Source organism: Mirounga angustirostris, unplaced genomic scaffold (assembly GCF_029215605.1).
Source record: "Mirounga angustirostris isolate CCGP_5_RB_7025 unplaced genomic scaffold, mMirAng1.0.hap1 SCAF_8, whole genome shotgun sequence".
NCBI lineage: Eukaryota > Metazoa > Chordata > Mammalia > Carnivora > Phocidae > Mirounga > Mirounga angustirostris.
In genome coordinates, this window is record NW_026991716.1 from 120,260,564 (window position 1) to 120,276,658 (window position 16,095).

Here is a 16,095-nt window from a genome sequence, read left to right on the forward strand (position 1 = left end):
TAGTTGGTAGCAGAACAGGGACTGGGGACTCCATGGCCTGATTCCTGGACTTGTGCTATCCCACACTTTTCACCTTGCTTAGACTTATGCGATTTTATTCCAGATTATTCCAGGAAATAATTCCTTGATAAGAATGTGAAGAAAACAAGTGATTGAACATGAATTTCTTTACACAGAGCATTACAATAGTCTGGAGGGATTACACTGGTTTGGGCAGAGCTTTGCTGTATTCTAATAAATTTAGCCTATGATATCATATCTGACGTATGTTTAACCTCATGACTTTGGGCACGATGAAAGGCATCCTTGTTGTGCTATTCCTATAAATTTGAATGCTGACTTTCAAATTTTCTTAGTATATGGGACCTCTGAGTACTCCACAGCTGGTTGCATCTGCCTGGCAGATGTTAGATCAATCTCAGGTTCACACTGGTTTTTAGCCTAGCCCTATTTAATAGATACACTATGGCCAATGTTGGTGACTGTCATCCCATGAGAGCAACAAAAGCACTAACTGTCTCGTTAATGTTGAAGAGTGTAGATTTATTTTAGAACGTTGACCTTTATTTAGCCAATGCTATGATTTGTGGTGTTATCATATGTTTCTTGTCACTTCATAAACCAGAGTTTGACCCTTTCTCTTATTTTCTCAGCTACCACATTTGTATGTCTCTAGAGTTGGTTGTTTATTAATTTCTTTTTTGAGCTGCGTTAAGTTCACTCTAGCTATATCCAGATTTGCTTGGAAATGTGTATACATGTGGTGGAACATCCAAGTTCAAGGCATAGCACGACTTTTCCAAACAACATGCGAGAATGCTGTATATTTGTATTTGCATAATCATGTTTATTCTATAAATAACATAATATGCTTCCATGTCTGTATGGTAAAGTGTGTACGATTTGAATACATAGTGTAAAGACTCAAATTTGGCAGCAGCTCATAGCTATTACTCTCAGTTGAACTACTGTTCCCTTCTCCAAAGACTAACATCGTGTTAAATTAAAAAGAGAGATATAAAATATATGATGATAGAGCAAATGCTGATCCTGGTTAAGTTAGGGTGATGGAATTAGGGGTAATTGTCTCTTTTCTCTGTTTTCTACATGTCCCATGATGTAATTTTATTATTATTTTTTACTGAAAAGAATGCATTTATTATTTTAGAAGAAAGGCAAACAAGAAGAAAAACACTAAAGCAACCGCGCTGAGAAACATGTCCGTAAGAAGCCGCAGGGAGGATTATGGCTCTTGCCCTCTGGTGGCATCTTGCTTTCACAAAAGGGCCCACCGACTCATGTGCCTCTGCCTTTTATTGCTCTTCAAGTTTTATCTTTTTTATTTTTCATTTTTGTATGAGCTCTCACATTGAAAGTCTCTTTTTCTCCCTACTTTCCCTCTCTTAACATAATGTCTTCTGTGGTGGTTTTGTGTTATTTGACATAAAATGTCATACTGACTGTCAGCCCTGAAATAAGGAGTTTTATACCTCGGTATGTTTTAATTATGACACGAGGTAATTGAACATTATGATATATCACTTTGTAAAACATTGATCCTGTTTCTTATCTCCTGGTAGAGTGAATCAGCTTCGGTGGATGATTTTTTGTGTCATGAATCAATGAACTTGTAGGTTTATTTTGCTAATGAAGTGTTTCTATCAAATGTCCTTCTTTATACAGGAAATGATTTCTTCTCATAGTTTGTCCTTGTCAGGAAAGGTAATAGTAATAACCTTTGAAAATACAGGTGTAAACTCACCGACAGGAACGGCATCAAATCTAGGACAAATTTTGTACACATGTGTTTATGTGCACCATGTGTGTATGTGTATGTGGGAACATTCACACGCATATACAGCAGCAACTGGTATTTGTAGAACTTCTCTTGGGAATACCACCAAGGAGACCACTTCAAGTATGGAAGATACGGCTTCACAAGACTAAGAAAAATCTTTAGTGCTATCATTTATGAATGCTTCTATTCCAAAGGAATGCCCTCATGGTTGATCTAATGATAACTTTAATTTTTAGGTTGTAAAGTACAGAAATATAAATGGTTTAAACCTTGTGAAAATTTACCCATATACCCTACTTGTACCCTAAATCTTACCTGCCAGCTTATGATGGCAACAAATTTTAGAGACCAGACTCATCATTTTTATTTCCTATTTTCTTTTAGGGAATTCTTTACATTTTATGTAAGCTCTACATGCAATGTGGGGCTTGAACTCATGACCCTGAGGTCAGGAGTCTCATGATGTTCCAACTGAGCCATCAGGTACCCCAATTCTTTACATTTTAAATTACTTTTATTTTTCCTAAATACTGGATTTAGCTGCTGGTTAGAGGAGAAGGAGCTGAGGACATTTTCCTGAAATGATTTCTCTCTAACTACATCTTAGTCTTACTGAAAAGCCGCTTCAGTTTTGGAGCAAATACATACTTTATTGTCTCAAAAAAAAAAAAAAAGAAAAGAAAAGAAAAGAGAGAATGAGAGAGCTATTTTAAAAATGTGTATCTAGGGACACCTGGGTGGCTCAGTCGGTTAAGCGTCTGCCTTCGGCTCGGGTCATGGTCCCAGGGTCCTGGGATCAAGTCCTGTATCAGGCTCCCTGCTCAGTGGGGAGTCTGCTTCTTCTTCTGCCTGCTGCTCTCCCTGCTTGTGCTCTCTCTCTCTCCCCGTCTCTCTCTCTCTGACAAATAAATAAATAAATAAATACACACTTAAAAAAATAGCTCATTTAAAAAAAATGTGTATTTATACCAGGCAAAAAGGAGCAAAAACAGCCTTAAGAGCAGGGTTTAATCTTTTTTTCCCATTTTAGCTAAATATTTCTCTTCTCCAAGCATACTAGGAAATGGTTTGTTCAAGAAACCCTTCCTGGATCCGTATAGACTGGGAAGAGAGAATAAGCAAAAGGCAGAACAGTCAGGACTCTTGGGGTCTTACTAGGGAAACTCTTGGAGCAGTTAGAAGGACCAGGTAGAGATACAATGAGCTGACACCTTCCTCACCCGCTCCCTTGCTCCTCAGAGTGTTTCTGAGAGCTCACATGGCCGAGCAACCTGTGGAAACAGTTTCACTGGAGTCGGGCACCAAGGAGAAACATCGGCCATGTGATCTCTGCGGGCAGCTGAGGGCCAGGCAGAGGAGCTGGGCTTTTGCTCTCTCACTAGTTCTGGGCATTCGTGTTCTCTCTCCCTTCTTTCCCTCCTTCTCTTTCTCTCACACCACACACACACACACACACACACACGCGCGCGCGCGCCAAGGTGTTCAAAGTGCTCATTATATGTACATTCGACTCAGAGACCAAAAATGTAACCAACAACGATTTAAAGCCATACTCTTTGTTAGGTATTATTGACACATGGAAGTAACAAAAGTAGGCATTCAGGAAGAGAAGTAACTTTAATAGATACATAAATTAGAGTTATTTAATTTAGAAAACGTAAACAATGCTGGTGTTTCTGGAAAGTAGACTTGGCATCTCTAGAAAGAGCTACGTGAACTTGATAATGAAGAAATTCCTTACTCTTTCAGGTCTTATGAATTATTGTTATAATTAGTAAGGCTGAATTTTAACACAGAGGACTATAATAAAACATTCTTTGAATATTAAAATAATCCTTCCAGAGCCTATATTAAGCTTTGCAAAGTTTAGGCAAGGTATTGCATTGAAACTCAGCCCAAGATATACACAGTAGTGCGTAATGTGTTGCTGTGAAAGCTTTTTGGATGAAAAAAAAAGAATTTGGGTATTAGAATATTTGATTTACCAGATTTTGGTTCTTCTCCTGCCTGTTTGTCTTGCAAAACATTCAGACTGAGACTTTACTATGATTATCTAATCTTACTCCATTCTTGGGAAGTTTAGCTTCTGTAAATAGTGGGCAAGGAGACCCTCCTGGATTGTTGTGGTGAGTACTTGGCTGTGAATTAAATTAATGTTTAAATCTCGAAGATTTCCAGTAATGTTGAATTTGGCTGGATCATTTGTGGTTATAGTATTTCGAGCCTTTAAAGATCCATGGAAAAATAAATAAATAAAAATACGTGGGTTCTCAAATAGTGATATGCTTTTTTTCCTGATTAGCATTTTGTTATTACCCTCACTGTCTACTTCAAACAAATTTTATGCAGTTTACAATTCTTGGAGCATATGGTTGCTGCCCACAAGCACTTTGTGTTCCTTGGCAGAAAGCCACACGTGACACTAAAGAACGGTTTTCTGGATGAACAGTAGAGAATCTTGCTTTCATCCATTTTTCTACTTGAATTCAACTTTTAAGGTAGGGCTGGGTTACACCTTTTTTTCCTTTTCTCCCTCCTCTCCCCCTTCCTCTCTCCTTTGCCCTCCTGTCCTCCCTTACTTCCTGTTTCTTTGTTCCAGCCTCCTTCTACCCTAGGTCGAGTGATTTATGCTCTCAGCGGTGTTAGAGGTTCTTGTCCAGCAATGGTAATGTAATACTCATGTAGACAACCCCAGGTGTCTCTAGCTTTTGCCTTCTTCTGAGTCCTCACCTATTTTTCAAAACCTTTAGAGTAGGGCCCCATTTATTCTTGGTAGAGAATTCCACAAAGCAGATAACGTGTTGGTTTGTATGCCTCATTACTCATATTGAGACCCTGTGTGGATTTCTGTTTTGGAAAAATAATAGCTTTTAGTTAGCAGTAATTGAGATGAAGGCCGGGTATAATTTTCTGTGAAGTCCAGGGTGGGGGTTTCAAAAAAAGGTGCAGGTGCTTTGAGAATATAGATTAAAGCTGTGACAGCAAGAAGTGGTGGGAGCCCCTCTGGAGAGAGAGCAGTAGATGACAGTGAGGGAACTGGGGACTTGGCAGGGCCAGGTGAATATTCTTTCTTAAGACTCCCATAGCACAGGGGGCAGGGGGTAAGAGCATTGCCTCGTCTCTGGGGACCCTCAATCCCTCCATGCCCTGGCGTGCTTCCCACTTCCAGAACTTTCCGTGCAGGTAGCCACGGAGTGCCTGCCTCACCATGCGGGGTAGCAAAGCAGTGCTCTGAGTTGTGTCCGAGCGGCCGCTGGAGGAGGTGAGCAGTCTACAGCTGCGACTGTTCCCCTTTTCTGTTTACGACCTCTTGCGGCACCTGCGTGTCTGTGTGTTCTGCACACTCACAATCGGCCCAACTGCTTTTCGGTCATTTGATCAACAGGTTGGATTTATTGATCTACCATTCAGTTACTTGTTTTTGCCCAACATTACATGGCCTAAATACTTGCGTTCTGAACCTACTTCTGATTCAGAGAGCATTAATCTACTCTCATCCCAAGCAAGAAATGTTTTTTTATTACCATCTAAATATTTTGCATGAGACAGCTCCAAAAAGGAATGAGGTGTATGTATTTTATACACACACACACACACACACACATATGTATACATATATATATAAAATATACACATGTATATATAGGTGCATAAACTCACATATGTATATATTCACACACATACGTATATATTCAGACATATATACATATATGTATATATATACACACACACCCCCACATGTACGCATATATTATGTATATAATGCTTAAATGGAACCTGGACATCCATTACTTACTTTGGAACTTATTAAAACTATATAGGGAAATAAAAGGAAACATCCCATTTCCTGTATTTCTAAATTGTAGTGGAAGTCTTGAAACTCCAAATCTTACTGTTGATTAAGAAGTTGAAATAAATACCATCTCAATGGAAAACTAATATGAATTTTCTATTTGTATGTTCTGTCGCCATTTGGGAAAATTATACCATCAACCCGCGTTAAACAGAAAAGCTCCAAATCAGTGATAAATTGAGAACAAACAGCACAGGCTGAATGTGTTCTGCGTAAGATTTGAAAGTGTCTTGATTCTAATCAAGTCTCTTCCCTTAGACATCCTTAGCCCTTAATGCCTTTTCAGAAGACAAGCTGTTATGATGGAGATGTAACGTCAGGAAGAAGAGCTTGGGGAGGCACCATGAGGCTTAGTCTACTCCTTCTAGGTTGGCGTCGGCCACTTGGGGCAGCTGGGGCCCCTCTGAGGCCCCTGCTGGCAGCCCCCCTGCTGTTGTGGCCGGTGGGGGTGGGGGCGGCCGCCTGCTGGGCCCACATCCAAGCACCCCAGCTGGCATCTGCTCAGCTGCCGCGGGCGGTGGAGCAGGACCGTTTGCCTCCCTCGCGGGTAGGGAAGCCTCGGCGGGGGACGGCAGGGCCTGACTAGAAGCTTCTGCCTCCGGCTTGTGGGGCGGCTGATCAGCCCGGACTGCTGCAAGGGGACCCCGGTCTTGGGCCTCTGCTCCCGACCCCAGGGCGGGGTTCCCGGGCCTGGGGGGCAGTTGAGCCTCATGGCCTCTTTCGGCTTCGGCCTGAGGAGTTGGGGGAGGCAGGGAACTCTCTGAATGGCACAAAGGGCGCAGAGGGGGTCGTGCCGGCTCCTGGAGGACCGAGTCGCCATCCGCTTGAGGACTGCCGGATTCTGGTTGGATTTCTTTGGCCTGGTCAAGGGTCGACTCTGGCTGATGAATGGCCATGAAGGCTGTGGCCAGATTTTTCACAGCACTGTGAACACTCTCGGCTTCCTCCGCATCAAGCCCCACCCGCTCAGACCCAGCGGACTCGGGCTCCTCGTCGGAGGTGTGCTGACTTCGGTCATCCTTCGGAGGCATTTTTGCCTCTCTAATTTTCGTGTAGAGTTCATTTCTCTCTTCTTGTAAAGCTCGACAGAGGTTCTCCAGCCTCCCGATTTTCATGACGAAGCACTCATATTCTTTAGCTCTCAGTGCTTTCTGTGATTTGAAAACAATAGAAAAAGCAAAAAAGCATAAAACAACAAAGTAAAATTGCCAGGACGCTGTCTGGAGACAAGCAAAACCCTTTGTCCAGGAATCTGTCTACCTGCCTCTGGGGCCTGATCTCAGAGAGGTGGCTGAACAGACACCTGGCCAGGGGCATCACTGCAGTTTCTCCATTAGTGTGTGAGACTCTGGTAGAACTTTAATCGCTGTATCCTTTTCTTTGGGAGAGAAAGACGGCAAAACTTCTCTCTGCTTCAGCCCAAGGCCTCCAATATCTTAAGTTAGATGCATTTTCTGCTTCTAGGACTTAGACGTCTTCCAGTAGCACAATGAATGAGATGGAGGGGGACCTGGCTGTCAGCAGTGGCTCATCTAGTCTATAGATAAACTGCTGGATGGGAATCCAGCAACTGTTTGATTTATGTTGGTGAATAATAAGCTCATCTCTTTGGAACTGGTTGCAATTTGGGATGAATTGTTAGAACAGTAATTATAATGACAGAAACTCCCACACACTAATTCATGATGCTGCTTGCTCAACCTATTCCATTCTCCTCCTTTTCTGTAGAAATGTTGGTGTGTTTGTGCGTGAAATCGTTCCTAATCATCTTACTCCTTGCCTCCACCTTTGTGCTACTTTGTACCCTTTAAGACTTCTTTTTTTCTTTTTTTTTTTTTTTTGCTTGTTCACATGGAGAGACCTTTGCCTGTAAAATCTGCCTTTCAGATTCAGGGCCACGTATCTTTGGGTCAACATCTACAGAGCCTGACATACTACCGTAATTAAATGCCTGTTGGAAGAATTAAACAATACATCCCCATATCTGTCTATAAAGTAGTACATACCCTGGGTGCTCGGGCTGGTGTCTTCTCTCATATGTTCAAATCAACTCACTAATATATTCTGCACCTGCTCTGTGCCAGGCACTGGGGAAATTCAAAGACAAGTAAGACGCTTGTCCTGTCTTTAAGGAATGCAGTCAAGCAGGCATGGAGCTGATTTGAGGACAGCTTTGGACCTGGCAAGTAGGCATGTGACTTAGGGTCACAAAGCTCTTTGTGAGTCTGGACCCAATTCTATTTTTTTGCTCTATTTTTATTATAATTTCATATGTCACATCTCAGAAAAAAAAATCAACTCTTTTTCAAAGATAATAATTTGTACTATTAGGTAATAATTATCTTCTGAGTACAACTATTTGGACTAGATGGGGGAAAATAAGCTGGGGGGAAGTCTTCTTACCTCTTCAATCATGTCCAGCAGAGCTTTGTTACAGTTCTCAAACCGGGCTTTCCACGTGGCTGTGTCCTTCTCTAACTTCTTCATTTTCTTAGTTGTCTACAAAAAGTTGAGTATTTTAATGTTAATTCTGAAGACTTAATATGTCAAAAAAGCTATTAGTTCCATATGTGACGCCAAGAAAAGTCCTTTTGTTACTAGCTGTTGAAGCAAACAGGTCTGATGTCGAGGAATGAAGATTGAGTGGGAGAGTCATATTTATTTCTGAATCATCTAAGTCAGTGGCAAGCAAACTTATTTGCACCAGAGCCAATTCAGGAAGAAGGAAGCTCCTTAGGTCCACCCTGTTTTGTCACTGCATTTTCTTTAGTTTAAAGTAAAAGTAGCTTTATTTAGTCACAAGAATAAGCTTGAAATTTAGATTTTTTACATTATTGAATAGGAGACTATCAGTGAGGAAGCTGGACGGGCTCTTTAGCCATTAAAATGTTGATACTATGTGGGCACACCTGAGAAGTAGCTACACAAAAGCAGCTTTCTATTTTCTCAGTCTTTACATTTTTAAAAAAGTTCTTATTTAAATACTAGTAAGTTATCATACAGTGTAATGTTAGTTTCAGCTATATGATATAGTGATTCAACACTTGCCTACAACACCCGGTGCTCCTGACAGCAAATGCCCTACTTCATCCCCATCACCTATTTCAGCCATCACCCCACGCATCTCTCCTCTGGTAACCATCAGTTTGCTCTCTCTAGTTAAGAGTCTATTTCTTGGTTTGCCTTTCTCTCTCTCTTTTTCCCTTTGCTCATTTGTTTTGTTTCTTACATTCCACGTGTGTGTGAAATCACATGTCTGTGACTGACTTATTTCACTTAGCATAATACTTTTTAGTTCCATCCATGTTGTTGCAAATGGCAGGATTTCATTCTTTTTTATGGCTGAGTAATATTCCATTGTATATATAAATATACCACATCTTCTATATACATTCATCAGTCAATGGATTTGGCTGTTTCCATAATTTGGCTATTGTAGATAATGCTGCTATAAACATCAGGGTGCATGTATCCCTTTGAATTAGTATGTTTCTATTCTTTGGGTAAATACCTAGTAGTGCAATTGCTGGATTGTAGGGTAGTTCTATTTTTAACTTTTTGAGGAAACTCCATACTGTTTTCCACAGTGGCTGCACCAGTTTGCATTCCCACCAATAGTGTGGAGGGTTCCCCTTTCTCCATATTCTTGCCAACATCTGTTGTTTCTTGAGTTGTTAATTTTAGCCATGCTGACTAGTGTGATAATACCTCCTTGTAGTTTTGATTTGTATTTCCTTAATGATGAGTGATATTGAGCACGTTTTCATGTATCTGTTGGCCATTTGCATGTCTTCTTTGCAAAAATGTCGTTTATGTCATCTGCCTATTTTTTAATTGGATTATTCATTTTTTGGGTATTGAGTTTTAAAAGTTCTTTATATATTTTGGATATGAACCCTTTATCAGATATGTCATTTGCAAATATCTTTTCCCATTCCATAGGTTATCTTTTAGTTTTGTTGGCTGTTTCCTTCACTGTGCAGAAGCTTTTTATTTTGATGTAGTCCCAATAGTTTATTTTTACTTTTGTTATCCTTGGCTCAGAAAACATATGTGTGAAGCTGCTACAGCCAGTGTCAAAAAAGTTACTGCCTGTGTTCTCTCCTAGGATTGTTATGGTTTCAGGTCTCACATTTAGATCTTTAATCCATTTTGAATTTATTTTTGTGTATGGTGTAAGAAAGTGGTCTAGTTTCATTCTTTTGTATGTTGCTGTCCGGTTTTCCCAGCACCATTTATTGAAGAGACATTCTTTTTCCCATTGGATATTCTTTCCTGCTTTGTTGAAGATTAATTGACCGTATAATTGTATGTTTATTTCTGGGTTTTCTATTCTGTTCTGTTGATCTATGTGTCTGTTTTTGTGCCAGTACCATATTGCTTTCATTACTACAGCTTTGTAATATGACTTGAACTCTGGAATTGTGATTCCTCCAGCTTTGTTTTTCTTTTTCAAGATTGCTTTGACTATCTGAGGTCTTTTGTGGTTCCATATAAATTTTAGGATTGTTTGTTCTAGCTCTGTGAAAAATGCTGTTGGTATTTTGTTAAGGATTGCTTTAAATGTGTAGGTTTGCTTTGGGTAGTATAGACATTTTAACAATATTTGTTCTTCTGATCCGTGAGCATGGAATGTCTTTCCATTTCTTGTGTCATCTTCAATTTCTTTTTTTTTTTTTTAAAGAATTTATTTATTTATTTGAGAGAGAGAGGAGAGAGCACCGAAGAGAGCACAAGCAGGGGGAGCAGCAGAGGAAGAGGAAGAAGCAGACTCCCCGTTGAGCAGGGAGCCTGATGTGAGGCTCGATCTCAGGACTCTGGGATCATGACCTGAGCCAAAGGCAGAGGCTTAACCGACTGAGCCACCCAGGTGCCCCTGTCATCTTCAATTTTTTTCATCAGTGTTTTATAGTTTCGGAGTACAGGTCTTTTACCTCTTTGGTTAGGTTTATTTCTAGGTATCGTATAGTTTTTGGTGCTTGTAAATGGGATTGTTTTCTTAATTTCTCCTTCTGCTTCTTCATTATTGGTGTATAAAAATGCAACAGATTTCTGTTCCCATTCAGCACTTTGAATGTATCATGCCACTGCCTTCTGTCTTGCCAAGTTTCTGTTGAGAACTCTCCAGCTAGCCTTATGGATTTTCCCTTGTAAGTTAAGGACTTTGTCTTGATCACTATATTTTGCAAACATAATTACAGTATGTTTTGGTGTTGGCCTGCTCTTGTTGATTTTGATGGGAGTTCTCTGTGTCTCTTGGATCTGGGTATCTGTTTCCTTAGGGAAATTTTCAGATTAGGGAAGTTTTCAGCTATTATTTCCTCAGATAAATTTTCTGTTCCCTTTTCTCTCTCTTCTTCTGCTAGGACTCCTACAATACAAATGTTATTACATTTGATGGAGTCACTGAGTTCCCTGAGTTGATTCTCATGTTGCATAATTCTTCTTTCTCTCTTTTGTTCAGCTTCTTTACTTTCCATGACTTTGTCTTCCAGGTCACTAATTTGTTCCTCTGCTTCTCCCAGCCTGCCGTTCATTGCAACAAGCCTGTTTCCAATCTCATTTATTGCATTCTTCATCTCTGATTGATTCTTTTCAAACTTTCATCTCTGTGGTAAGGGTCTCACTGATGTTTTCTATTCTTTTCTCAAGGCCAGTGAGTATTCTTATGACTGTTGCTTTAAGTTCTCCATCAGGCATGTTACTTATATCTGTTTCGCTTGGGTGTCTGGCTGTGGTCTCATCTTATTCTTTCATTTTGGATCAATTTCTCTATCTTCACATTTTGTCTAAGTCTCTGTCTTCTTCTCTGCATTAGAAAGGCCAGTTATGTCTCCTGCTCCTGAAGGTAATGGCCTTATAAAGAGGAGGTCATGTAGTGCCCAGAGCCTGGTACTTCAGGGAAGGTCTCCTGTGTGTGCTGTGGCGGCCGGTGTCCATGCTGCACTGCTTCCTGCAGGTGGCTCTACGTTTATGCTGAGGGGCAGAGGAGGGAAATGGTGCTGGCCAGCTCCTGTGTTCCTGGAGAGGTGTTTCCATGAATGCTCCCCTCAGGGACACACTCTGAAAAGTGGGAATAATCTCCCCACCGTGTGCCCCAGGTGCTCTTCACATCGCCATTTCCACATTGTCTACCCTGGGATTTTTGCCTGCTTCTCTCCAGTCAAGACTGCTGACCTTTAAAACTCCAGGCTTTAAGACCCACTGGTTGCAAGAACTCATAAAATTTAGCCCCTCTCATTTTCTAAGCCAATGACTCTGGGGAAATGTTCTCCTTGTGCATTTCCCTGTGTGCTCCTCTCTCTCTCACCCTTTTCCACGACCACAGCTCCCTCCCCTCCACAGCAGCTGCAATCTGTTTCTCCCCTGAACCACGGTTCTGCACTGCCTACCTTCTTTGATGTGGCCTCTTCTCTCGCTTTAGTTGTAGAGTTCATTCTGTCAGTCTTCAGGTCAATTTTTGGGGTGTTTAGGGTGATTTAATAGCTACGTAGTTGTGTTTGTAGGACAAGGTGAGTCTAGGGTCCTCATACTCCACCACCATCTTTCTGCTCCCTCTGTCATCACATTTGTAGAGTGTGGTGGGATTCATAGAATGTGATTACATGCATTATTCATTCCATTCTTGAAACAGTCCCAAAAGGAAGGTTCTGTTTTCACCTTCACTTTATCACTGGGGAAACTGAGGTTCAGAGAGGTGGAAGAATATTCAGGTGAATTAGCAGAAGAGTGGGACTAGAGTTATTTCATTCCATTTAATGCAACATACACAGAGTGTCTGCTGGTCATCAGTAAGGAGCCAGGTATAGGGGATACAGAAGTTAATAAAATGCAGGCCATCTTTTTTAAACCTGAAACTGTTTGTTAGATCTCTGCTCTGCTTGGATGAAGTGAAGGTCAGGCATGTAATCAGGTGCAGTTTCTCTGGATGAACCACACCTGGGCACTTGCTGGCTCTGTGCCATGCTGTCTGAGGTGGTGTATGCTTGGAGGCCAGAGGCTGGGCCCAGGCTGTCAGCCCCTGGGCTCTATAGAGAAGCTAGGGGAGCTTTGAATGGTTTTTAATTTTGATCATTTCTTAACCAAGTTAGTGGTTTAGAAACTTTTTAAAGTCATCAACCTCTTTAAGAATTTGATGAAATCTATGGAACCACACTCAAAAAAATGCAATATGCACATCAGTTTTTTGTGTGTGTGCTAATTCTCAAGTTGACTTTAAAAGTGTATAAATAAATTCCAGATTAAAAATTCCTGTTCTAATATTTATTCCAATATCAAAACTAATTTTGAAATAAGTAAAAACACTTTTCTGCTCTAATATTTATTCTAATCTTAACACACTATAGTGAAAAAAGATTTTTGAAAAATAGATAGATTCATCTTGGAGTGGGAAAGTAGTAATTTTAACAAGTGTCGGCCTATTTATGTTTGTTCATTGAATTGTGAAATTTATCATATAATTTTAAGAAAAAAATTTTTAAATTTTATTTATTTATTTGAGAGAGTGAGTGAGTATGAGCAGAGGGAGAGGGAGAAGCAGACTCCCTGCTGACCAGGAAGCCTGACGTGGGCCTCGATCCCAGGACTCTGGGATCATGACCTGAGCTGAAGGCAGATGCTTAATTGATTGTGCCACCCAGGCACCCCAAGAAAATGCTTTAAAAGGATTCTTTGTGCACTTAAAAAAGGTTAATGCCAGTGCCTGTTAAGAAACACAATTCTGATGCTAATTTTATTTTGGGAAAATATTGGATTGAATAAAATTTAAACATTATGTCCAATAATAATATTTAGCACCTTATATTTGTAAAAGGGTAGAAGTTTAAAACCCTTTAAAAATACATTAATTTATATTTGAACTTCACAATCTTGTGAAGTAGGCAAGGGAAATGGTATCTTAATGTATAGATGAGAAAAATAAAATTGGAGGGAAGTTAAGTGGATTGCCCAGTGCTACTTGAGGAGTGACAACACACCCAGAATTTGAATTCAGGCTTCCTTCTCATTCAAGGCTCTGCCAATTATAACATACTACATATATTCTCTTCTAAGAAGAATTGTATGAAATGGTTTTTCTACTCTAAAATTCTCCTCTTGCATATTTGTATGAAAGTTGTTTTTTCAATCTTTAAAAATTAGATTTTTCAAAAAATTTAGTATAAACAACATAATGTTAAATTGCCAACTCTTGTCTTTTCTTTTTTTTTTCCCTTTTCTTTCTTTTTTTTTAGCTCTTGATGGACTAGGAAAGGAAAATATTCTTTCTCAGAGTGAAAGTGTATCCTAGCATTTTTGGACTCTTCCTGAGATTAATTTACCAGATACTTACCAATTAAAAAAATACAGTCTAAAATCTCATTTGCATGTATAAGTGTTTCATTACTTCATGAAATGCACTGAAGTATCTTAATGAGAGAAAAATGAACCCAAAGGAGAATTGCCTGTCAAAACAGAAAATGCAGGATTTTGTGGGGGGATAATACTCACTTTATCCATTTCCTGTTTGAAAGTGGCAAACACCTCATTGCTTTTTGTTAGTGTGTTCTGGAACTCTTCAAACCTTCCAGAGTACAGAGTAAGCTGTAAATAGGGGAAAGAGTGGATCTATTTTAGGGCTGCTTTCAGAATGCTTCCAGGACAAAACAACATGTCATTGTTCATTATCTGAAAAGAAAAATGACTTGAGGGAATTCTCAATACAATGTTAGTAATATGTTCAGTTATTTTATTTACTATGAGAACAACCTAAGTCAGTGAGTATGAGTGAAGTACATCTTTAAGGAAAAAATGAAATAATGACATGTCATCACCATTTCATTATATCAAAACTTTTACCAACAAACTATTATTGAGCACTGAATATACGCATTGACTCTATGTACAAAAGCATTTAACACGTGACTACTGTTTTTGAGAGACTTCTGCTCCTGATAGGAAGATAATCTCAAAGACTACTTGATTGTGGGACAGTGAATACAAAGTGCCAACTCCATTAAGGATAGTGCCAGTCAGAGAAGGAAGGGAGCAGGGCAGGTGATCATGTGAGCCATGTTTTTGTGGAGAAGGCGAGCCTTGCACTTGGTCTTGAAGGGAGTGAGAATGTAGACAAATGAAAAGCAGTGGTAGGAAAGGTGGACCAGACATGGGTGGCTGCCATTATACAGCTGTGCCCCACTGTGCCGCCATTTGCATTTTAGTCATGTTGGTTTTGTATGTTTCTGAATACAGTGTTCTAGCTAATAGCAGTTAAATGTCCCTTTTCATCAAAACCAGTTTATTATACCAATTTTCTACAGATGGAAAGAATGAGTCTTGAGGAAGAAATGCCTTTTCTAATATGCATAGAATATCAAACATCATATGGGCTAGCATTGGCAAGTGTGTGGCTCACCATGGGAGTAGTACCTTGTACCTCTATCTACGTCCTTATTCCAAGGGTTGCATTTGGGGTAGGAATAAAGCAGGGCAGGAAAGGAGAGTGTGTTGCTAGTGACAGGAATGCAATAATAACATTTTGCTTTTGAAAATGATTTTAGAATAGCATGCTTTGAGTGAATGGAGATTTAATATGGATGATACACGTTAGTAAAGCCTGCATTTTCTTTTTTTTATTTTTTTAAGATTTTATTTATTTATTTGACAGAGAGAGACAGCGAGAGAGGGAACACAAGCAGGGGGAGTGGAAGAGGGAGAAGCAGGCTTCCCGCGGAGCAGGGAGCCCGATGAGGGGCTCGATCCCAGGACCCCGGGATCATGACCTGAGCCGAAGGCAGACGCCTAACAACTGAGCCACCCAGGCGCCCCAAGCCTGCATTTTCAAATGAGTATTTGGTACTGTTGAATGCCTGGAGCAGCTCCAACTCCTCAAATGGGCATTGAATGACTAGCTGGTGGTACCTGTGACACTCATTTTGAAAGCAGAAAAAAAACTACTGACTGGAAACCAGTAGATTGGAGAGTTCTCAGTCTTGGGGGTGAGAGGTAGAGAGAGTATGGGACTCAACCCTAGAACCCAGAAAATCTGCTTATCTAGAATGGCTTATTCTCAAATGTTTTAGAATAGCAGAGATTTTTACCACAGTAAACAAGAACAACGAAATGATAACATAAAATCTTTCCACAGGATAGATTTTCCAAAGAGAAGTCAAACAATGGCTGGCCATCATCTTGAAATCACACCTTAGCTTTGTGAATATGTGACAGGGCAACTCTGGTGGCCTAAAATTTGTTTCTCGTGATTCCTTGGCACACAGATTAAAGAAGATTGAGTAAAGGAGCATCAGGGAAGTCATGGCCAGGAGGGTACCCCAGGGTTTTACACACAGAGACGCACACACGCACACACACAGCACATAAGACAATCCTTACTCATTAACTCATTATGTGCAACACACTCTTGACCTGTTCTATTTAATTCTGTTTCTTTTTTTTTTTTTTTTCCAAA

At 40.2% G+C, this 16,095-nt stretch overlaps 1 protein-coding gene across 1 annotated transcript in view; it reads right to left on the minus strand.

Annotated features, from left to right (window-relative positions):
- Window positions 1-3,396: 3,396 nt before the first annotated feature.
- TXLNB (taxilin beta) overlaps window positions 3,397-16,095 on the minus strand; it is a 46,769-nt gene continuing 34,070 nt past the window's right edge. Inside the window, exons 8-10 of the mRNA XM_045865637.3 lie at window positions 14,139-14,231; window positions 8,055-8,150; window positions 3,397-6,802 (exon numbers count right to left, since the gene is read on the minus strand). Of these exons, the coding sequence (XP_045721593.1) occupies window positions 6,002-6,802; window positions 8,055-8,150; window positions 14,139-14,231 (990 nt within the window). The 3' untranslated portion in view covers window positions 3,397-6,001. The remainder of the gene's footprint in view (window positions 6,803-8,054; window positions 8,151-14,138; window positions 14,232-16,095) is intronic.